We start from the raw sequence: 25,049 nt of genomic DNA on the forward strand, positions 1-25,049 counted from the left end.
CCTCTTATGAGCCAAAGGTCGTTTTCTCTCGTCTTCTCTCTTTCTGTCCCGTTAATTCGGCTTGATTAAGACATCGAAGGATACGGCGAATTTAACCTTTTAAAAGAATGATGACGTAGGAGGGAAGGAGGAGACAGAATGCTGCTGTAAGGAGTAAAAGGAGAATTAGGAAAGGTGACAATAAAATCAACAGGGAGAAGAAGACCCTTGAAAGATTATAGACTAAGAGAGACAGCAATCAAATTAGAATCTTAAATACATATTTAGAAGGAACACATCAGTGGAAATGCAAGTGGAAATGTAATTACTATAATTTTATTGAGGTAAGATAATAATAATAATACTAAACAATCAAGCCATAACTGATGCAACGTAGACCTGGATTTTGGACCGACCATGGAGTTGTATCAAGTTAATTCAAAATGCACATAACTATCACTAAACAAACACACACACACATATGTAGTATATATATATATATATATATATATATATAGAGAGAGAGAGAGAGAGAGAGAGAGAGAGAGAGAGAGAGAGATGTGTGGTAGTTTTAGGATTGTGATGTGATAGGTGGAAATGGAAATAGCAGGACAGCGCGTTTCTTTAAGTCTAACTTGTATTGTCTTGGGTAGCCTTTTCGTTTCCATTGTAAGCATCCAGATTTTTCTTGGTGCCAGCCCCTCTTAATGATATGAAATCCATCTATATGAAGATTCCATTATTTGGCCTTGCGCTCGCATTTTGAATTTCTTTTTATTCCACGTTTGTCAAAGAGAGACTATACCTTTTGAGTGGAGAACTTGCTGAGCTGTTGGCAAAATGGCCCTTTTCAATTCATGAGATTATTCGTTAAGGTGATGATCAAAGATAAGGCGAGAATACTTTAGAATATTTCTAAATCAGGTAGTTATACATAACAGCATGAATAGCGCCAGTGTTGGGCTTAAGACGAACCTTTTTAGTCTGGTACGAAACGTAATGGATAAATTCTTTTGTGCAGTAGTGGCAGCAACTATGTGGTTCTCCAGATTTTGTTGTTTCCTTGTTTTGAAATGTAATCTGTGCTCTTGGCAGGTCAGTATATTTTCTGATTACTGGCAGTTTAATATGGAGCCTTTTTTTGTAATGAAAATGTGGAGATTGTTCTAAGAAGTCCACAATTATAAATCTTTTTTAAGAGTTCGTGTATAATTCAAAAACACTTTAAAAGCTTTCGAACCCTTCCTTAGGTTCATCTTCAGTCCAGTCCAGTTTTTTGGGACTGAAGATGAACCCAGGGAAGGGTTCGAAAGCTTTGTATAGTGTTTTTAAATTATACACGAACTCTTAACAATTTTTTTATTATTGTGTACCCCTTAGAACATTATAAATACTCTCGTGATAGAGAGTTTTTCCCAACCATAAAAGGTGGAGATTGTTGATAAACAGAAACAGACGTTTTGAGTGTTGGATCAGGTCAAATTTGGCATGACAGAAAGCGTCTATGTTGCTAATCTTTTTCTCTTGCGTTTCAAAGTCACCATTGCTGACCTCCCTCGGATGTGTCAGTTCTTAATGGCTTGCCTTGTCCTGCATAGTCAAGTCATCTTAAATACTTATCTTTGAATGTTGAGACGGCTTGATGTGGTATATGCTTATATTTCACAAAAATAAAAGGTTCTTCATTTAAACGTTCGAAGCGTAGGGTCAAAGCTTTGCGATTACCAGTGTCATGTTAATGTTTCGAAGTACCGTCAGGTTTTTCTGTCGGAAATCTTATACTGGATATACATAAGCCAAGAGTTCCTTGTAATAGAAAACGACACGCCTTCCATTATCCCCCTGGGATGATTACTCATTGAAGGGCACAGCTTGATTTTTATAATCACTTTGTCTGATATGAAGTTTTATGCTTCGAATCTTCTTATTTTAGTAACTACAGCTTATCATTCCCTGGAATCTTTGGCATCCCAAATAGTGTTGACTATATTTGATTGTCTCTTAGGAAAATATGTGCTTAGAATAATCCCATGACCAGGAAGCATCTTTATTTATTCATCTGTTCATTCTTTTTTTTCTATTTTCGACGTCCTCATTGCAATATAATGAACCTGAAAGACCCATGCTTACTTGTCCCATTCCTCCAGCCAGCGCCTCAGTGGCGTGGTTGGTATGGTGTTGGCGTCCCACCTCGGTGGTCGCGAGTTCGATTCTCGGCCATTCCATTGAGGAGTGAGAGATGTGTATTTCTGGTGATAGACGTTCACTCTCGACGTGGTTCGGATGTCACGTAAAGCCGTTGGTCCCGTTGCTGAATAACCACTGGTTCCATGCAACGTAAAAACACCATACAAACAAACATCCCTCCAGCTGCCGATGGTGTCTGGTCGCTTTTTAGCCTCCCCTCCCCCCTCCCCTCTTTTGTACTCAAACCTTTGACCCTGTTTGGTTATTGGACCCTTGGTGCAGCGTCTTCTGGCTTCGTTCTCTGGACTTACATCGTCATAGGAATCAGTTTGTTGCTCTTATTATTTCTACTCCTTCGAGGGAGTTATGGATAGGTGCTCAATGTCATTTGCTGTCCTTGTATCAACCTTTCGACCTTCATTGTTACATAGTGAAGTTTGACATGGCCCCCTTGATATAAACAGTAATGTAGGACCATCCTCTCTAATTGACAAGATGGGGGAAGGCCTTTCTTTTTTGTGGTTCCCCACATCATAGTTGCTTCCATGCCATTTTGTTTCATTTCATGCCAGGCCATGGTCAACTGGGTTTCTCTTTATCAGGCATTATGATCCTGACAAATAGCAGTTCCCAAATTGCTGTTGTAGAAGCTCCATGACTCCAGCTAAGCCTGTTCTTCTGATGTTCTTGGTGCTTTGAGTAGGATCCAAGGAACTGATCACCGGGACTTTGATTTTGGTCTTAAGCTCCCTTGTCCTTGTCACCTCTTGGCGAGTCTTTGCAACTACGTACTTGTTTTTCATGGGTTCTCTGTGATTAGGGAAGAAAAGATCAAAATTTCTTTGCTTGTCGTTGAGTGCTGTATTTATTGTTAGTATGAAGTCTTTGTTGTAACTTGCTTCATCCCGGGTGCTCATGTTTTACGTTTTCTATCACTCTGTTGTTGGTTCTTTCCCTTGAATAGAATAGAGTAGAGTATAGAATTTAGGCCAAAGCCAAGCACTGCAGGTTATGAGGTCATTCAGTGCTGAAATATTTTGTTTGTATGGTGTTTTAACGTTGCATGGAACCAGTGGTTATTCAGCAACGGGACCAACGGCTTTACGTGACTTCCGAACCAGCACTGAAATAGACATTGAGATTAAAAAGGCTTGGAAGATGTAACAGGAGGAAAACCTTGCAGTTGCACTATGAATCAATTGTTAGGAGAGGGTGGAAAGTGAGATGGAAGAGAGAGAATATGAACAGAGGTAGTACAGTCAAAGGAGGTTGTTTCCTTTGGGGAGGTTCCTTTCCTCAAATGTCAGTGAAGACCAGTGCCATGAGTGGGGATTCCATTGCTGGTGAAGTCAGAAAATGTATCTTGAATGTCAGGGTCCCTCATAACCTTCCCCAATAGCTTGAGGACTGTGGTAGTAAAATAAAGCTTGGAAGTTCTGGGTTTCCCCGAGGCTCAGATGACTCGGCCCACTCTTTTTCAGTCATAACAATAGTGGTTTGACTGTCATTCTCCCTTTTTTGATTGCCTATGGCTTACAGGTCTTTTGGAACAGTTTTTTTTTTACATTGGTTTTATAATGTTTCTTTTACAAGCTTTTATCTACAAGTGTGGCACATTATCTGTATGTGTCTTATTAAGCCTCATTGATGCTGTAGATCATGCAGTACAGGGTCAAAAGATTTTAGTCATTCATCCTCCTCCTCATGACTTCATCCCTTAGCACTTCAAAAAAATGGTTTTTTTGTAAGGTACCTTTTGTTTCAGGTGCTGGCAGTGTTTACTCTGGAGTTACATTTTCCATTACAGTCATTACTTATGGAGATTACATGTCTCTCCAAGGTAGGTGATTGTTGGCTATATTGACTGTCGTCTGTGGAAATTGAACTTCTTGCATCAGGGTATTCTGTTTCTTTAAGGCTTTCTCTTCTGAGGCTCCTCTGCTTTATCCATCTACAAAGTTGTCTTATGGTTAATGGGATTTGCATAACAAAGAATGATTTCACAACGAAACAAGGCATTATACAAATCTAGTGATCATTATTTCAGTCCCATCATCTCTTCCAAAAGGGGCTTGCACAGAAAAATGACACGTATATTTGCAAGACAGTGGACTGTGAGCTGGGCGTGGGCAATGGGACTTTCCTTTTACCTGTGTGACTGTTTAGTTTCACATGGAATAAAGCTAATTATGACAAATGGGTTTGTGGAAACATTGTCTGTTTGAATACTGAACATATAATTTGGTTGAATAATAGAAGTAATGGTAGTGCTGTTATAGTTACACCAAAACCTGTTGGATCATTCAAAATAGGTTTGATCCTGAAGTTTCTGTACAACTAGACTAGTGGTATATAATTAAGAGTTTTTGTTACTTGGTGGACCCATCAGTTACTGTTTAAATACTACGAGTGGATTAGTGATTTTGAATATTACATGCCAAGACTTTGCGAGTTTTCGTTTCTTATATCAGACAATATGGCTTTTGGTATTAGTGGTTCATAATCTTGTAGATTAGCTAATGCTTTAATGGCAGAATGCCACTATAATGTAAACATTTGGTCAGTAATGTGCCCCACAGTGATTTTCCCCATGGATAACTATGAGATTTATTAATTAGTAGTTCTAACTACTCAACACCACCTCAATTAACTATATGATTTTGAACAGGAATTAACATTTCTCCTTAATAACTGGTAGTGTACTTTACATATATTTTTGCAAGTACTACATATTATCGTAAAAAGGCTTTAATCCTTACATTTCGATACTTGTGTTTATCATTAACACTAACTATTGCTAGGTTGTGAAGGCAATGAAGAAGAAGAAGAAAAAAAAAGGCCTCAAAATCTTATTTGCCATTTTGGAAGATTATGGTGGGTCTAGGTTAAGTAAGTAGGATGCAGTGTTCCAAGTCAAGTAAGTAGGATGCAGTGCTCCAAGTCAAGTAAGTAGGATACAGTGTTCTAATGAAACTAAATAAGGGTAGATAATTATGTATAAACTTTAAATGAAATTTTTAAATCCTACATCTAATATTACCTATGCCACATTCATGTTACTACTCTTTATTCCAGTAATGTTTACTAATAATGCCTCATATATCAGGCATGAAGGTAACAAAATCTGGGTGTCCTGAGGCTTCAGCTCAACTATAATGTGATCTTCAGTTCTGCTTCAGTTTCAAGTTTTGGATAACTGTGACAAGGTAACTAAATATATGAGATGAATTTCTATTATGTAGTAGACACAATAACCAAAATTTGAACTACTGTCCTAACTTTCAATATTTCTGTTTGTGCTATGAAATTCCTCCCTTTCATTCATATACCTTTGTTTTACCATTCACTCTAGTAACAGCCTGCAAACCAGAAATGTTCTTGTTTTTCTGAGATACAGAGGGAAATTACTTAACGGCAACTGAAAGAATCACAAGATGTTTACAGCAGATAATTATGATAAAATTTGTTGCAATATCCAGTTGAAATCTGCACAGAAGGTTTGTTTCCCATTTACCTACTGCAGTCAGGTGGGAGGATGGTGGCATTTACCCAGTTTTAAAGGCAAAACTATTCTGTTTAAGTGAAGTAAGGTTCCATATAAAAATGCAATTAAACAAAAATAAAATATTTACTGAAAAATTTTTCATACAATAATCTTTTCATGTGACCTGGATTCATCACTGTATCTAGTAAGTACGGATTTGAAGAAGCACTTCTTCCATCTGAAGAGTAAATAGGTAGATCTGGGTCCAAAGGCAGTGTCAATAACCTGTGAAAAGACTATTAAATTATTTTACAATAGTTTTGGTATGATTTTAGAGATCAGTAAAGTAGACAAAGTTGAAATATTTATATTCATGTCAACATTTAACTTTTTCTTATGTTAAGATGGAAACAAAAAAGTTACCTTACATTAGTACCTATAAGTTTAATTTCATAACAAATCTCTAGTGCTTCAATCACTTTATACTGCCTGAACAGTACATTAATACGGCATGTCTTTCTACTAGACAAGCCTCTTGTTTCACAAAGGCAAAATACTTGCTACATGGAAGGGTAGGTGAGAAAGTTGTTCTTAAAGAAAGGAAGATTGTTAGCTTGAGCAATGCTACTAGGGGTGATTACCATGCCAAATGTCCATATTTTTAATTTCTGAGCTGTACTTATTTGTGTTACAATGCTTGTATTAACAGGATTCATTCATGAAAAAAACATACATGTTTACTAGTATTTTTCCCGTAGGGACATGAAAATATTGTACTTACACCTAAACTTTCAGGTAATCCCATTTAGTGAAACACTCACATGCAATTGCACCATCTCAGGTGTATGGGTAAGCAGTATGAGAGGTAACTGTGAAGGTGCGCTGTTTGTAGAAATATGCTGCCTGTCAGGAATCTGAGAAAACAAATTGCACTACCACTGGACTAACAGAACTGGACTGGACAAATTCATTGCCTGGGTGACAAAGGAAAGGAGCCATGGAAACAGTAGTAGATGACTCACCAGGCTTCTTTGGTCAGATATTGTAGTCTCTGAAACCTAAGAGGTATGGAGACCAGTAATCAACTTCAATAAACTTCGGAGGTATGTCGAGTTGATACCCTTCAGAACAGTTATCAACTTCAAATATACTCAAGAAGTTTGTCAAGGTGATACTGTTCAGAACAGAGACAATTAAGTCAAATTCTAGTCGGTCAAGGAAGAGGACTTCATGGCTTCAACAGTCCTGCTAAATACACCCTTAGTATATATTTACTATGAGTCTTAAAGAAAATAACAATGATTAGTGAGGAAGGGTACAACTTTTTCATTTACATCCTTGTATATCAGGCTGATACTATATGTTTTGGGTTATTGTACTGTATTTGTGTATTTTTTATGAAGACTTCCCAATTTTGATGATATAATCTTGAGTTTTCTTGTACTAACTGTTCTTGTAATGATACATATCTTCTCATCAATGTGTTGTTCCAACCTGTTATAAGTACTGTGTTTTGGATGATGTTGTAGTGCTATTGTATCAATTTTAACTTATCACTACTAATAGGGTGGGGAAGTGTTGTGTATTTAGTTAGGTGTATATGAAATTTTGTAATTTGCACCAGCTTGCACTGACTTCTCCAGAGTTTAGTTTGGTCCAAGTACCAAGTATTTTCTTCTGGACTACTCTTTGTACTAGGTATATCTTTATCCTTGGGTACACTGACTTTAAAGGGTTGCATACAGAGAAGATTTTTATATTTTAGTATTTAATGGCCAGTTTATCAAAGTACGAGGTTCCATTCAATTCTCTGCAGGAATTCTTCCACTTCAGCTACTATACTCTGTTTTTTTTTCATCTGTCCATCTGCCTGTGGTGTTTTTGTATGGCAACACTGCGTCAGGATTTAGATAGTTACATTCAGCTTACATTCAACGATTATAATAATATCCTATTTCGAATATTAACGGTGTAATTTGCATACAGTAAATTATTAAAACACTTTTCAGTTGCAAATGTACGCCCAGATATGCTTTTATTTACCTAAAACTTACACATAGCGTAACTATCTAAAGCCCGGGACGCAGTGTTACCATACAAAAACACCACTGGCAGATGGACAGATGAAAAAAAAACAGAGTATAGTAGCTGAAGTGGAAGAATTCCTGCAGAGAATTGAATGGAACCTCGTACTTTGATAAACTGGCCATTAAATACTAAAATATAAAAATCTTCTCTGTATGCAACCCCTTTAAAGTCAGTGTACCCAAGGATAAAGATATACCTAGTACAAAGAGTATGTCCAGAAGAAAATACTTGGTAACTTGACCAACTAAACTCTGGAGAAGTCAGTGCAAGCTGGTGCAAATTACAAAATTTCATATACACATAACTAAATACACAACACTTCCCCACCCTATTAGTAGTGATAAGTTAAAATTGATACAATAGCACTACAACATCATCCAAAACACAGTACTTATAACAGGTTGGAACAACACATTGATGAGAAGATATGTATCATTACAAGAACAGTTAGTACAAGAAAAATGATATTGTTAAACTACAATAAAGTTTTGTACATACTTACCTGCAGATATATTACTTAGCTATAGTCCTCCGACGTTCCGACAGAATTCAAATCTCGCGGCACACGCGACAGGTAGGTCAGGTGGTCTACCTTACCCGCCGCTGGGTGGCGGGAGTATGAACCAATCTATCTCTACCAGCCAGATTTTTTCTCTTTCACCTGTCTCCTGAGGGGAGGCTGGGTGGGCCATTAGACGTATATATCTGCCAGGTAAGTATGTACAAAAACTTTATTGTAGTTTAACAATATTCATTTTTGTACATGAACTTCCCTGCCAGATATATACTTAGCTGATTGGCACCCTTGGTGGAGGGTAAGAGACCAGCTAAAGTAATAAGGAAGGAGATAAAGAAACAACTGATGTTGTAGGATATAAATAACCTTGGTTCTTACCTGTTCAGGCAGAAGACTTCATTGATATTATCTCTGAGGTCTGCGTTGCCTGGAGAGCTACAGTCTAGGACGTGACCTGATGCTGAAAGACTCTCGGATCTACCACTGGGTATTGTGATCCCTTTGTGTGGTAGATCCAAGTCGGATCCTGTTAAAGGGAGTTCGTCCCTATCTTAACAGGTCCTAACCACTACTACTGCAAGGAGCCACACTCATCAGACCACCTAACCAAACTACTAAAGATTAGTATTACGACCTAAAGAGATGCCTTCATGCATCCTCTTTAAGGCAACCAACAACAACAAATACAAGGGGGACAAATTTATACTACTAAACAGGATGAGTTCCAGCTCCCTGCCCCAGCACTGAATCCGCAGATACGTACGGGCCCAAGGCGAAGCATTTTTCGTAAGTGATTCTCACATCACGTAAGTAGTGGTTCGCGAACACTGACTGACATCTCCAGAATGTTGTCTCCATCAGATTTCGCACGGACATAGTTCCTTGTTGAAAGCAAGAGAAGTTGCTATGGCTCTTACTTCGTGTGCTTTCACTTTAAGAAGCCTAAGATGTTCTTCTCTGCAAGGATCCGTGTGCTTCTTTGATGAGGCCTTTCTTCAAGAAGAAGGACAATGCGTTCTTCGACAATGGACGAGTAGGCTCTTTTACTGAACACCACAGTACCTCTCGGTTGGCTTTCAGTTGCTCTTTTCTTCTAAGGTAGTATTTCACCATTCTCACCTGGGCAAAGAGTTCTCTCGGGTTCTTCTCCTACCAAAGAGAAGTAACCCACGAATCTCGAAGTTCTTGGGCCATGGACTTGATGGGTTCTCATTCTTTGCAAGAAAAAAACACCGGAAGGAAAGAGCAAATGAGAGAGTCCTCCTTAAAACCCACATTACCATCAATCGCCTGAAGCTCACTCACTCTTCTGGCGGAAGCTAGAGCCATCAAAAACAGAGTTCTTCCTGGTAAGGTCCTCTGAATGAGGCTGAATTAGGGGGTTCAAACCTAGAGGACCCAAGGAATTGAAGGACTACATCCAATTCCAGCTAGGTGTCTTAGGATACTGCATTTTCGTTGTATTAAACGACCTAATAAGGTCCTGTAGGTCCTTAATCTTCCGATAAGTTGAGGCCCCTGTGCCTGAAGACATTCGCCAACATACTACGATAGCCTTTAATCGTCGAAACGACTAAGCCACATTCTTGTCTTAAGAATAAAAAGAAGTCTGCGATTTGATTCACAGAGGTACTGGAAGAGGAACGTTTATTCCTCTTGCACCATCTTCTGAAGACATCCACTTCGATTGGTACACTCGTAATGTGGAAGACCTTCTCGCTCTAGCGATTGGCCTTAGCAGCTGCTGACGAAAAGCCTTTCGCTCTGACCAGTTTCTGACAGTCTGAAGCCAGTCAGACTGAGAGCGGGGAGGGGGGTTTTTTGTGGTACCTGTCGAAGTGGGGCTGTCTGAGTAGATCGCTCCTTAGAGGAAGCGATCTTGGAAATCCACAGCCATTCCAGCACCTCTGTGAACCAATCTTGTGCTGGCCAAAAGGGAGCTATCAAAGTCATCCTCGCGGAATCTGACTCTGCGAACTTTTTTAAAGTCAACCCCAGAATCTTGAAGGGGGAAACGCGTATACATCGAGTCCTTTCCAATCGAGTAGGAGGGGGCGTCTATCCCTATTGCTCCTGGATCCGAGATGGGAGAGCAATACAGATCCAGTCTTTTGTTCTTTGCAGTTGCAAACAGGTCTAAGAGAGGCCTGCCCCACAACTTCCAACCAAAGGCTCTGGCAAACATCTTGGTGGGCAGAGTCCACTCTGTGGGAAGGACCTGATCTTTCCTGCTGAGGAGATCTGCCCTTACATTCCTTTCTCCCTGTACGAATCTGGTGAGAAGTTTTATCCCCCCCCCCTTTCTTCTGTCCACAGAAGAAGATCTCTGCTGTTTCGTACAGAGAGAAGGAATGCGTCCCCCCTGTTTTCCTGATGTATGCCAGAGCCGTGGTGTTGTCCGAGTTTATTTGCACAACTGCTCCTGTCACATCTGACTCGAACTCCTTCAGAGCAAGCCACACGGCTATTAGTTCTTTCCTGTTGATGTGCCAAGACTGGTCCCCCATCCAGGTTCCTGACACCTCCTTGGTTCCCAGAGTCGCCCCCCAACCTGTTTCCGACGCATCGGAGAACAACACCAGGCTGGGTTTCCTGGGATTGAAGAGGCAGTCCCTGCGAGAACTTGTCGGGATCCGCCCCACCATGCTAACTCCTTCTTGATTGAAGAGTAATTGACAGGGAGAACTTCAAATCCTGAGAAGGACGACTCCAATTCCGATGAAGAAAGAATTGGAGCGGTCTCAGGTGCAACCTTCCTAGGGAAACAAATTGCTCCAGTGAGGAGAGCGTCCCCAGCAGACTCATCCACTCCCTCACTGTGCATACTTCTTTCCCTAAGAAGGTTGTTACTTTTTCGAGTCCCCGGGCTATCCTCTCCTGTGACGGAAGCCCGAAAACTCAGAGAGTTCATCTGGATCCCCAGATAAACGCACTCTTGAGCGGGAATCAGACTTGACTTTCTGCAGATTGACCAGAGTCCTAAGGAATAAGTCAAATCCAGGGTTTTCTTCAAGTCCTTCAGACAACGATCTCTGGAATTGGCCCTTATAAGCCAATCGTCGAGATAGACGAAATCCTCACCCCTTCCAGGTGAAGCCATTGTGCCACATTCCTCATGATGGCCGTAAAGACTTGGGGGCCGTGGAGAGGCCAAAACACAGGGCCCTGAATTGGAAGATTCTTCCCCCCATCATGATCTTAGAACTTCCTCGAGGAAGGATGGATTGGTACGTGAAGTAAGCGTCCTGTAAGTCCAAGGACACCATCCAGTCCCCTGGACGGAGTGCTGCTAACACCGAGCAGTGGTCTCCATCGTGAACTTCTTCTTTTCGACGAAGAAGTTCAGGGCGCTTACATCCAACACCGGTCCTCCATCCTCCTGAGGATTTTGAACTAGGAACAGGCGGTTGTAAAAGCCTGCCGAAAGATGATCTGCCACTAGTTCGATCGCCTCCTTTTCCAGCATCTGGTCTACCGCTAGTCGGAGGGCTTGATTCATGATGGGGTCCCTGTATCTGGCCGTCAACTCCCTCGGGGTATTCGTCAAGGGAGGCCTCGAAAAGAACGGGATTAGATAGCCCTTCCTCAAAATAGAACAGGGTCCAGGCATCTGCGTCTTTCCGGGCCCAGACTTCTGCAAACTGTAAAAGCCTGGCGCCTACAGTTGTCTGAAGGACTTGAGTCTTACTTGGGAGGTTTGATTGACTTCGTAAAAGTCCTCCCTCTTCTGTTTGGTTTCCGACCTCTGAACGAAGAGGATCTAGAGGTAGATGCCCCTCGAAAGGGTTCCTGAGAGGTCGGCTTAGCTTTCTTTGTCTTAGTCTGGAAGGTAGGGCGCGGCTTCCTTGCAGACTGTGCTAGAAGGTCCTGCGTAGCTTTGGCAGAGAGAGCCTTCGAATGTCTTGAACCAGGTGTTTTAGGAAACAGCTGTGTAGAGAGCGGGGGCAAAAAGCAAAGACGATCTCTGAGGCATGTGAGACCGATTTTGTTAAAAATGAGCAAAATACTGATCTTTTCTTCAAGACCCCTGCTCCAAACAGTGAAGCTATTTCGCTGGCCCCATCTCTCACCGATTTATCCATACAGGATAAGACACAATTCAAATCCTCCGGAGAAAACGTGTCCGGTCCTTGAGTTTTCTTGGCTAGGACTCCGAGGGACCAATCGAGAAAGTTGAAAACTTCCAAGACTCTAAAAATGCCTTTTAGAATGTGATCCATTTCATTCATTGCCCACGTTGTTCTGGCCGAATTCAAAGCTGATCTTCTAGTGGCGTCTACTAGTGCCGAAAAATCTGCGTCAGCTGAAGACGGAAGGCCCAGTCCCAAGGGTTTCTCCTGTCTCATACCAAAATCCTGTCCTTCCTGAAAGCTTCGACGGAGGGAAGGCAAACATTGTTTTCCCCGCTTCCTCTTTAGTACGCATCCATGAACCGAAACTCTTGAGCGCTTTCTTCATAGAAAGAGTCGGCTTCATTCTCACACACGAAGATCCTTTCGTTGCTTTCGCTGTGGAGAACAACGAGTGTGAAGGAGGAGCAGTAGGGCTCAAAGACTCTCCGAACTCCTGAAGGAGAAGTTCTGTGAGCTTTCTTGTACGAAGAAACTGTTGCCGATGTATTAGTTTCTTCCTCAGAGGCTTCCTGGTCTTCTTGAGGAGGAGAACGGGATGAGGATCCTTATGAGAATCCTTAGATGATTTCCTAGCTGGGGTACAGTGCGATGAAGGAGACAAACGTCTTGAATGAGGAGAAGATTCCAAAGTAGAAAGGCGTACAGGAGAACGACGAGTTGTTAAAAGAAGGGCGCTTATCCGAAAATTCTTGTCTAAACTCGCATTCTCTAGAAAGACACGTCTATCCCTAGGGAAACTACGAGAGGGAGCGCCTGCTAAGATCCTGGCGCCGATCGCGAGGAGAGCGGCTACTAGGCGCCGAGCGCCTATCTGTTACAGGGCGCTTAGAGGAATCCATGGCGCCTACCAAGCGGCGAAACGTTGCTAAAAATAGGGCGCCTTTCAGGAGCAGGGCGCTCGAGAGGCTCTTGATGCCTACGAAGCGGAGAGCGGCTGCTACGCTCCGAGCGCTTAAACGAACAGGGCGTTCGGCGAGATCTTGGTCCTTACCGAGGGGAGAACGTCTGTAAGGCTCCGAGCGCCTAACAGAAGCAGGGCGCTTGAGGCGTTCTGACTTCTAGCAAGAGGAGACCGATGAGGATAGGGAGTCTCGAGAACGAAGAGCGCCTACTAGGAGAACGAAGCAAACGAGGATCAAGTGTCTTTCTCCAGGAGAACAGCTACTAAAAGAATGACGCTTACCAGGAGGCAGGGCTCCTACTAGACTCTTGATGTCTTACAGGGGAGGAGCGAACTCCATGCGATGAGCGCCTACCAGTCACGTTATCCGACGCCCCACGTACAGTAGTCGGAAGGAGAAGTGCGCCTACTTTCAGAAGGGCATTCCCTAGGTTCTCTGAGAAGACGAGGAGAAGAAAGAAGAGACGGCGACGACGAACCAAGTCTTCTATGACCTGAGCGACTCTCTCTTCTTGCACGAACTCTAGAAGAAGGAGAAACAGAAGGGGCTGAGCGTCTACCCGAGGCAGGAATCCGATTGAGGAAATATCTTCATAGTCCAAGGAGCGCCTATCCGTCGAATGGCGTCTCCGACACCTCCGAGCGGGAGTGGTGTTCCTCTCGTGAAATGTTACGATGAGTAGAAGAATCCTCAAAAGAAGGAGAACGCCGATTGCAAGGAGAGCGCTCTTCCGACGAAACGCGCCTCGATCTCTTGATCGGGAGAGACAAATCCTTCCTTCTACGCGATCTCGATGCCAAGGAGTCCGCCAAGGCTGTGATCTGAGCTTGTAGGCCCGCTAGTACTCGAGAAGGAGAGTCCCCAGGATCTTCTTCCGAAGCAAGCTCAGCGCGAGGCGCGGGGAGAAGGAGGGCGATCACCGGATCTCCTAGGCTTCTTTGCTTGCAAGGAAGCTACATCAGAAAAGTCTTCTGGGCTGGACGCTAACGTACTGAAGGGAGCCTCCGCAGCCCTCTTCAACGGGCGTGACGCCTCCTTAGAGCTCCACCCACGCTTCGGCGAAGGAGAAGAGGATGACGAAAAACACTGGCGAAGAATATTCTTCTTCTTACGATCCAAGGCAGCCTGGGAGCGAACTTCAGGATCTGCCGAGGGACGCCTGACCGGTGGGGGCTCTCCCTAGCCCTCCTGCGGCTTTCGACTTTCCTCCTCCACTGGACTGGGAGTCTGGAAGAGGTCTAGGCCTGGAGGCACTAAGGAGCCGGTCAGACGCACCCTCCACATCACTGGGTACACTGCACTTATCATCACTGACACTCTTACCTTGCTCAGTACGAAGATTCTTGTCTTCCTTAGAACACAAGGAAGCTTTTGAGGCCGCCGCCTCCGAAGACGAATCTTACGGCTTCGGTGCGGGGAGCAGGAGCTGAGACCTGGGAGGAAGGTTCTAAAACTACATTAATGTTAGTTTTTCATTCTCACTCATTCTCGACCTGCTCGAGCTCCTTGAAGAAGCTTTACGTACCCTATCCTTTCAAGTTTCCTAATATAAGAAGAAAGAGCCTTATATTCATCTTCGTTCAAAACCTCACACTCTTGACACGGGTTACTAAACGAACATTCATTCCCCCTACATTTAACACAGAAAGTGTGAGGCGGGTCCACCGCAGCTTCCGGTAACCTCACCTTACATCCATCGGTCACACATACTCTAAACAAAACCGGAGTTTTGGAAACAGAATCAAAATCAGACATTCTACAGGAAAATCCAGCGCAAAGTCAATAACGGTCCACAATAAGCGTATGCCAAGCCAACATAGAGCGAATACGTCACCAAAATGTTCAAATCAATCTCCAGGCAAGCGAGAAATGAAGAATATATATCGGAAGAAACGACAACAGTTGTTATCGCTTCAGCGACAGAAAAAAAATCTGGCTGGAGAGATAGATTGGTTCATACTCCCGCCACCCAGCGGCGGGTAAGGTAGACCACCTGACCTACCTGTCGCGTGTGCCGCGAGATTTGAAATTCTGTCGGAACGTCGGAGACTATAGCTAAGTATATATCTGGCAGGGAAGTTCATGTACAAAACTCAAGATTATATCATCAAAATTGGGAAGTCTTCATAAAAAATACACAAATACAGTACAATAACCCAAAACATTTCTGGAACTCCGTTGCAAGACTGATGGGAAGCAAAATTAATACATTGCCATACATAAAGCATAGGAATGAGAAAATATATGATGACCAAGAGAAAGAAGTACTGCACAAGGCCTACTGGCAGGAAATATTCCAGATAATGCATGAGGATAACCAAAATTTCGACAACCAACATGAGACAATAGTTAATGAATTCACTGAACAACATAGACACAGAACGAATCCGCATCATGCAGCTGACATTAATAGACTCGATGAAGACTGCCCTCTAACAAGGAAAATAGAATTATGGGAAATCAAAATAATAATTAAAAATTTTAAACACAAGGCACCAGGAAGAAGTGGAATTAACAAGGTCATAATTCAAAATTTACCATGGGATATTTTCCAATTATATTCAAGAATGCAATAATGATTTTGATACCCAAACCAGGAAAAGATATGTGCCAGGTAGAGAATTTTAGACTAATATCATTACTAGAAATACCTGGCAAAATATTTGAAAAATAATTAACAACAGACTAGTGTTGTTCCTAGAAGGTAATCAGCCACACAATAAAAATCAATATGGATTTACAAAAGGAAGAGGAACCCAGATTGCAATAGCAACAATATATGAGACCATTGCACTGTCACAAATAAGAAGATACCTATGCAACCTAGTATGTAGATATAACCAAGGCATTTGACAAAGTATGGATACAAGGACTTCAATACAAAATATTACATCTCAACCTTCCAGGCATTTTTGAGAAAATACTATGCAACTTCATCAAAGATCGAACAGCAGCAATCAAGTCACAAAATTACATAGGGAATCCATTCCCGTTACTAAGTGGAGTCCCACAAGGATCTGTACTCAGTCCAACATTATTCATATTATATACATCAGATGTGACTCCACCACCAGAGTACTGTACTGATGTCTGCTCTGCAAATGATATAACTCAAATAGTTATACACCCAGAAAAATGTACAAGGAGAAGGGACCCAAATTTGAAAAGACAAGTAGCACAAAAAACAATGAACCAAATTGAAAAAATAAATCAATTTGAAAAGAAGTGGAAGATAAAGACAAATAAATCTAAATTCCAACTTGTATCAGTATCTGCATACAAACCTGTACAAATAATGTAAGACCAACAACCAATGAATTTTACTAAAAGTACAAGAATACTAGGAATGCAATTCGGACAAAGAGGAATATCAAGACGTGAGAGAAAGGCTAAGGATAGCAAGAACACAAAATACAAAGCTGAAAAGGTTTAGGAATATGAACACAACTATCAAAATCCATTTCTACAAAAGCCTAATCAGACCAATAATGGAATATCCACCAATACCCATGTGCTTAGCATCGACTTCCAATATAAGTGCATTACAAAAATTCCAAAATAAGATACTAAGGTCTGCAGTGAGAAACAATCAAGAAGTTGACGATCTGAATATAGAACAAATACATGAAAAATACAAAGTAGAACCAATTAATCAGAGATTATACAGACTGGCAACCAATATATATATGGAGAAAACTAGTTCAATACAATAGTGAATTAGCAGAAGAATCAGAAGCAGAAGAGAGAAACCATGACCCAAACAACACAGACCATTATACTATTAAGAAATGTCTCATGAAAAAGTAATATGTAGAATTTACTATGTAGATATAATGCAAAATCATTATGCTAATTAAAATTAAGTTTAGTTAGAAAATTGGAACTTTATTAAATATGATTATATTATGTAATGAAATTCAAAATATGTAATCTGTACAATTCACCATGTCAATATAATGTATAATCATTATTGTATTATGTTAATATTAGTTAGAAAATTGTATCCTTACCCAAATATAATTGTGGATAAACCACGCTTTACATTACTCTTACTAATACTTAACTTTCCAAACTATTCCCTACCACGGTTAGCTAGGTAACTACCCTCACTCTTCTTTCACCCATCTTACCTGTCAGCTAAGGAAAAAAAAAATGTCACTGCTGGTCAGCAGCATGCACCACTGAAAATGCAACATCACTCAAGAGACAAAATTACATATTTCCTTTCCTAAATCCTGAATATTTGCATATGGATGTCTCGGTCTGTAACTGGACAACCAATGGGAATGTACCTTCCCATTAATCCCCCTCATGAGAACTATCCTCATCTATGACTAACTTTCAGAAGGTGACCATGAACATAAGAGCACCCAATAACCATAGCAGCAGTGGTTCAGAATTTTCAGTTGGAATAAGCTCTTCTTGCAGTCTAACTTTTGATGGTTTCAACACAATTTCCAAATGCTAATCCTACAAAATGAGAAGCCGTCTTGCAATCTCATAAAGACTGCAGGCAATGACCATGAAGTGATAGTCTTCTCACCTACACAGTGAATTGGTAATAATCAGGAGGATACCCCCTTTATGAATGCATAAACTAAATAAACCAGTAACAAAATGTTTCATAATTTACTGAGGATACTTTCTTCTAACCACACCATTAGGACAGCCTCCTGAGCTTTGGGTTGCTGAGGCTTATGATGAAAACATATGGACATTTGGTGGGGTAAATCCTCTAGTGGCAGAATGCTAATTCAAAGTAAACTAGCCTAATGCACCGCCAAAGGCATATATTCATATTAAAATAAGAGGTTTGTACTTGAAAAAAGATAACATTAAAGCTCAATTGTCACCCAATCTATTGAAGAAAAAAGTAAATAATAAAAATCCATCATATAAATAAAGGAAAACTAGACAATACAGTCAAACAGATATAATAAAAATCATTATCAGAGTTCAGTGATCTCTGCAGCAATACCCTGCTTAAATAATTTTGTATTATGGAAGGCAATGAATGAAAAATGAAAAATAGGAGAAAATGTCATCTTAGTGACTAAACTTTTCACATTTTCCATAATGTGAAACCATCCAAACTAAAATTTACAAAGCGCTTACAAGTATGCATTTAACGACTTGGTAACTCCTAAATACTTCATAGGCACAAATCTAAGTTTTGTGTTCCATAAATCCAGACCTTTCTTTAATTATGCACTGTTGTGTACCATGCTGTGCTATGAGTATTAAAAAAAATTTAAGCTATGAGTATTAAAAAAAATTTAAGAAGTCTTTGTTTAGGGCAGTCTTTTCTCTTTAAAGGAAGTTTCTGTTCAATGACACCAACCTTACAGCAGCATTAGGAAGAGGAACCAAATGCACATAAAATACAGCCTTAAATGTGAGGAAGGACTTCTCAGAATAACCACAAGTTTTTGCTTATGGAATACAGTATTTAAACTTTTGTACCTGCTGCTTTGTAGAAAAACAGCAAGGTAGACCTCGACATGGAATTCAAGAAATGAGCCAAATGTTCTTAATCCAGGCTGTCCTGAAGGATGAAAGAAGAAACATCCTGTGGCTACATACTACAACCCCTCACATAAACCAGATAACAACCAATACACATTAAAAAGTTAAGCATAAGAACAAGGGTAAGTAAAATAAGGTTCTTAAGACCAAGTCCTTCCTTTCACTTTTGTAAGTTAGTGGTATCCAGAAAACATAACCATCTCATTGAAAAATCTCTGCTAAGGTCAAATGATCATTTATTTTTTTCACCATCACCTTTTTGCTATCAGATAACAGTAACCTCGCCTGTATTAACTAAAATGAACAGCCCGAATTCAGGAGAAAATCATGACTTTAGCAACACCAAAGACCTCATAGTACAAGAGGGTCCTGCAGCCAGAATGCTGTAACAGAAAAACTGATGGCTTTTCTTTGTATAAATACACTACAAACAAATTCCTCTGGTTCACTAGTTACGATAGCTAGGATAGCTTGTAGTCAAATAACTTTGTCACAGCTGACATAATGGGACAATAGTTCAACATTAAGATTTCATCCCTCAAAAAAGTGATCAGGCCCTCAGGTCTTTGTACAACACCTGGGTTATTGTCAACAACAAGAAAGACGACCACCTTTCATAAAAAAAACCTCTGAAAGAATACCTCTTCTTGCAGTTAATCAAACACAGCATGTACAAAGGAGGTTAATACTGCCTGGAGGTTTATAGGAGTTTTCCTGTTACTTTTTATATGAAATCATACTTCTAAAGAAATTATGATACTTATAATGCCTGTGGACATTTTGGCTATGCAGTCTTTCCTTGCTATGAAAGGAAATTTTTAACAATTAACCGTACTATATTTGACAGTTCTAGTTATTTAAACCAAGAAATAAAGAATCCAGAACTTACACAAAAATAGTGGTGAGTTTCAAACTGGAGACCTCCAGGTAACTGGTATTCCCTGCAGCTAAAATTGTACTTCTTCTGACTTGAACTGTACATCCTGCACCAAAATCTGGACTTTGTTGCACCAATGGAACTTGCTGGCAACTTTGGACATCATAGCATATCAAGCACACAACTTTCACACTGTTCTGTTAATAATCCCACACTCAAACCTGCATTTTAGATATCTAAAACTTAACTGTAAACAAATTTTTATCATAAACTTAATAAAAAAACAAATATCAAATCAGTATAAAATCTGAAAATTGAATTTAATATTCATTATCTTTTTAGTCTTGGCTCATAGTGTCCGCCTAGTAGTGAAAAATCCGAAGACTTTATAACCCTCTTTCCTACTAAAATGTTAGGAACCTAATAGAGGCTGTCAAATGTAAGGTAAATAATATCAACATATGCCTACTTACAAGTCAATAGATATTTTAATTTGTCAACAATATCTGCCTGTGCTCTACAGTGACTGCAACCCCTATCTATAGGCACAACTATATTACAATAAATATGGGTAGAGAAAAGCTACCTAACAGTTTGTACTGAGTCAAAATAATATATCATGATGGAATAACAAGGTACTGTACTATAAAGTGTAGCTATCACAAAATACTGGAATATGTCATAGACATTCACAACCATAATGTCCTCTCTCAAGTATTATCACGAGAAAGAAATCATCTTAACAGCAGCCACTAAAAATTCTGAAAAATAAAATAAAATTCCTTTAACTGGTTTGTCTGTGATAATCTATTTGGGTATAACAATTAGTATTCCAAGTGTGAAACCTCACATAGAAAATAACTCAGAATTACAGTACTATATACAAATTCTGATTAAACTATCACATACCAAGGGCTGTTAGTATTCAATATTGCATTCTGTTTACGTTTGATAAATCTAATATAGGTCCCTTACAATCAATGACAATTAAGAAATGAAGAAAACAAACAAAAAAATTACTTTACAATATTATAAAGTGAAAACTCAAAAGTTAACTTACAGAGTAACAACGTAAAACTTTAATAAAAGTATATTCTTGAAGCATATATGGAAACATTTTAGTTTGTTATTAAAACTATAACAAAAAGTACCTGAAAATCATTCATATGTGAGGAAAAAAGGGCGCATATAAAAGTCCACAAAGCCAAAACATCACAAAGTGATTGGAAAGTGAGAATTAATATCAATCAGTTACGGTAAGTGTAATACTGCATATTCCAAGGGTGAAAAAATAATCACGCAAAACTGTCATTGGGATGCAATCCAGCAGCAAGTTTGTTTTACAGCCACAAGACAATACTTAGGAAAGCATACATTAATTTCTTTGTTGCTTAAAAGAAAAGGGAATTTCCTACAAACCACATTAAAACTTACAATGAAAAAGAACATTTACAAGAGAGTAAAGGTACTTATAAAAGTGTGTACTGTTCATATACCTACATTAGGCTACCTTATCTACACCTGCGAATGACTACATGATCAATGAAAACAAGACTTTGCCAATTACCAAAACAATCATTGCAGTTACCCTGGTTGGTCAATGAAAATTCACATGAGAACTATAGTCAACTCATCCTTGGGTTGCAATCTCAAAGACAAGGGGCTAGCACTCGCCACTAATCATAATCTCATTGACCACTATATGTTGCACTATGTTTCGAGTCTCTAAAACACTTCTCAGTTACAGCAGATCTTATTCTACTTTGTTAGCTGTATCCTTACTAATGAATCTGGATCAGATTTTCCAACTGGTCAAGATATGAAAATTACCCTCTTTCAAGATACATATGGTGCTCTATCTCTATGCATGGCTTAGTGGACCAATGCCCACTGACAGTGCAAGGCAAGCAAGAATGACTGTTAACTGCTTTTATGCCTCCTAAAAAAGGGTAGAGTACTACATTCTAATGGCATCTTTTATACAATAATTGACCTTTTCTCTGCATTCAGTATTCAATGATAGTTTGCCTTACACATCATACTGCAATGAGAACATTACATGAACATTACCTTTGAAAGTATTAAAAAAAATCCCTATCAGTGAAAGAACTGTCACTGAAAAATAATAATATAATAATAATAAGACGCCGACGATGACTGGTGACCTATCGAGATGACTGTATATATTACCACATCCCTTATATTTACTTTGTTTCAAAGAAGAATATGAACACTGGTAAGGATGATATATCTTGGATAGCCTGGTAAAATATGTAAAACAAATAATAGTTTTACTACTCATCACTTCCTAATACGTACTGTACTTGGTAAATGTACAAGTTGAACAAATTTTGAAATAAAAACCATGTTTCAGCTAAGTGGGACATGTCTTCAAAGTAATGAAATATTGTAAAACTTACCTCGTAATCATCGATAACTTCTTCTTCAACCTCCATTTTGATATCATCTGTATCTATCATTAGATCGCATGGTGATGCATCCCATTGACTACTGGATGAGCTGCTGTCAGGTGAGGGAGGTTTTGTGGTTTGTGGTTTCTTCACGGACAACTCACTCCCAGACAAAAGCTTATTTGCACTGGTCTGATTTACAGGAATAACCACCATAGGCAAAGTTCCTTTAGAATTTGAGAGTTGATAAATATTAGGAAGCCCATCATGATAGACATTGGAGGGAGCTTTTGATAATACAGATTCACTGGGATCCTGATAATCATCAAGTGGCTCCTCTTTTATTTGCAGCATAGAACTTTCCAGACTTAATTCACTAAGGCTAGTACTGCTGGCAACAACTTGATCTGAGTGACTTTCATTCATCAAATCTGAGAGATGTGAACTGTCCTGCTCGACAACTTCCTCCAGGTACCGTGTTCGAGTTGGAGAACTTTCCCTTACATCTTCTTCAGTCAATGGTATAACCTCTTGTAATTTTTTCATTAAATTTTTGTTCACAGAATATTTATTGTTATTTGTTTCCTGAAATCCAAATGAAGATATTTCCTTCTGAAGTTTGAGAATTCGACGAGGAGGATTTGATGTCTTTTCTAACGTCACACTAGTGATGGTTAGACAGTCCTGGATGTGATCCATGTAATCATCCATATCATCACAAATGACATTGCATCGGCCACATACATACTCACTGTCATCTTCATCACACTTGAATTGTAATCTTGGTATCCATGACACACTTACATGAGGGTTATTCTTCAACTGAGTGATTTTCTCCTGAATAAGTTCACTTTTTGACAAAGGAGATTCAGATACAATTTCATCCTTCTTGAATTTAAAACAACGAAGATTCTTAGTTTCTAATACTCGAATTTTTACTGACTTTGGTTTATTGTCTATGGGTGCTATAGTTAATTCTGGAGATGGTGTACGAATACTTGGTACACTCACTTCTGGCTGTTGGGGGACACTTGTTATCTGTAATTTTGTACTAGTGTTAACCTGCATTCCACTTCTTTGATTACTCAAATTACTAACAGTAGGTGAAGAACTAGAAATTGGTACAAAGCTTGTGTCAGCATCTTTTTGGTGCACAGGTGGTACAAACACCTCACTTGTACCTTCATCTTTGGACTTTGGGCTTTTGTTTAGATTTGGCTGTATAGGAACAAAACTCTTCATGGCTTTAGCTACCTCTTGGTTTACATTTGGGCTACGGCTGGACTTTTTTCTAATTCTTTTACTCTTTTTAACACCTTTGTAACATTTGTGACCTGTGAATTCAAAGAGAGTATAAAATGTATCACTGCACTCTGAACATCTATATGAATGAACAAGCTTGACATGATTTTTAACTTCAGCTGCATTTTTAAATGCTATTGAACATACAGGACACTTTGGGTCACTTTCATTAACATACAGGGGAAACTTGAAACCTGGTTCATCTGGAACTGCTTTTTCTTGTACTGTGACCAAGTTAGGCATTTTCTGTGGCTCTGTGTTCACAACTTCAATAGGACGCTTGCGGTGTTCGCGGCCTCTTCGATTTTTATGTTCGCTGAGATAATGAGTCTGCATTTCAGTCAGGGTAGAGAAATGCTTGCTACAGATGACACAACCAACAGGAGCAAGGGTTGTAGTGTTAAAATTTGCATCTTTTGATGGTACAACTTCAATATCTTTATTTGATTTTGTAGGCGTTGATGCATCTTTATTTGATTTTGCAGATGATGATGCATCTTTATTTGATTTCATAGGTGATGATACATCTTTTTTTGACTTTGCAAATGTTGTTACGACACTGGAAGATTCCACTGTTTTAGCCAGAGAAACGGTGAGCTCTTGGGCTGATGAAGAATCCTTCTTATTTTGGATAAGTGCTGGGGTAACAACATCACCTTCTTGATTTGTCTTGGTCTTAACTTTAGAACTGTTTTTTATGTCCTTACTAGTGACCATAATAGTACATGCAACAGGGATACGTTTGCTTTTTCTTGGAGACGAGCGTTTTGTTGTTGTTGTAGTTTTGATGACTGTTTTGTCACTAGTAGTCGAGATACTTGATGTGGTTCTTTTCGGAGCAGCGGAAGTATTTATCTGAATTGGGGGAGTTAGTGCAGGAATTTTCTGAGCTTCAGGGCTGTCTTCTAGTTTTGATTTAAGATCTTCAGCTGACTTGTCTTCTGCTGAATCTGCATTACCGTCGGGTTGGCTTATATCCAAGACGATAAATGGAACCCATCGATGGTTCGTGTCAGAAACTGTCGTCTCTGAATTTGTCACTGGAGTCATTGTTACTGAAGTTGTCTTGTTATTATTAACAATTTTTCCAGGGTAGGTTCTTCTTCGGCTGGATCTTAATATTCTTATCTTATCCATAATTGATGATAAATCAGTCATTTGTAAGTTACAACTATTAAGATTTGTAAAGCTACAGCAAAATCTTACAAAGTGCTCAGAAAATGCTTTATCACACCATGCAAGAAAACTCAAAACACTCCAATTCATGCATAAATTAAAGCACTGCAAAGTCAAATCAAACAAGGTACTTGATAGGGACTTCACTGCCTTACTTTCAACACATCTCAAAGTTCTCCTGAATCCCTTGCACCAATAAGCTGTTTTTAATTTTACACCTGTAATGAGGAAAAAACCATTAAGTGTCACCATATAAATAAAAGCAAGAAGAAATTGATAAACTTGTCAAATTTATTTGAAAATTACCATACATATCTTATACATAATTCTAAAGGGCAAGCAATTTATGTAATTGTAAGTGAAGTAAATTCTAATCTTTCAAATAAAATACAGTTAATTCTAATCTTTCAAAACCAGGTTAAAATGATCAATTCTGTCACTGATTGAGGTCCTACCAGGACATTTCT

At 39.5% G+C, this 25,049-nt stretch overlaps 1 protein-coding gene across 2 annotated transcripts; it reads right to left on the minus strand.

Moving 5' to 3' along the window:
- Positions 1-5,775: 5,775 nt before the first annotated feature.
- Positions 5,776-24,831, minus strand: LOC135200865 (uncharacterized). 2 transcript variants are annotated; one of them, XM_064229577.1, is made up of 4 exons: positions 22,114-24,831; positions 19,706-20,454; positions 6,472-6,708; positions 5,776-5,935 (listed from the first exon to the last, which is right to left on the minus strand). In XM_064229577.1, the coding sequence occupies exons 1-2, from the start codon at positions 24,670-24,672 to the stop codon at positions 20,446-20,448; spliced, it is 2,568 nt and encodes an 855-aa protein (XP_064085647.1). In that variant the 5' UTR covers positions 24,673-24,831; the 3' UTR covers positions 5,776-5,935; positions 6,472-6,708; positions 19,706-20,445. The 2 variants fall into 2 exon arrangements, with proteins under 2 accessions (XP_064085647.1, XP_064085646.1); XM_064229576.1 differs by lacking the exon at positions 6,472-6,708.
- Positions 24,832-25,049: the final 218 nt, after the last annotated feature.

The sequence above is a fragment of the Macrobrachium nipponense genome, chromosome 27 (genome assembly GCF_015104395.2).
Source record: "Macrobrachium nipponense isolate FS-2020 chromosome 27, ASM1510439v2, whole genome shotgun sequence".
NCBI lineage: Eukaryota > Metazoa > Arthropoda > Malacostraca > Decapoda > Palaemonidae > Macrobrachium > Macrobrachium nipponense.

Excerpts from the sequence above, each read along its gene's own strand:
- LOC135200865 (XM_064229576.1), bottom strand. The coding sequence starts at position 24,672 with ATGAATTGGAGTGTTTTGAGTTTTCTTGCATGGTGTGATAAAGCATTT.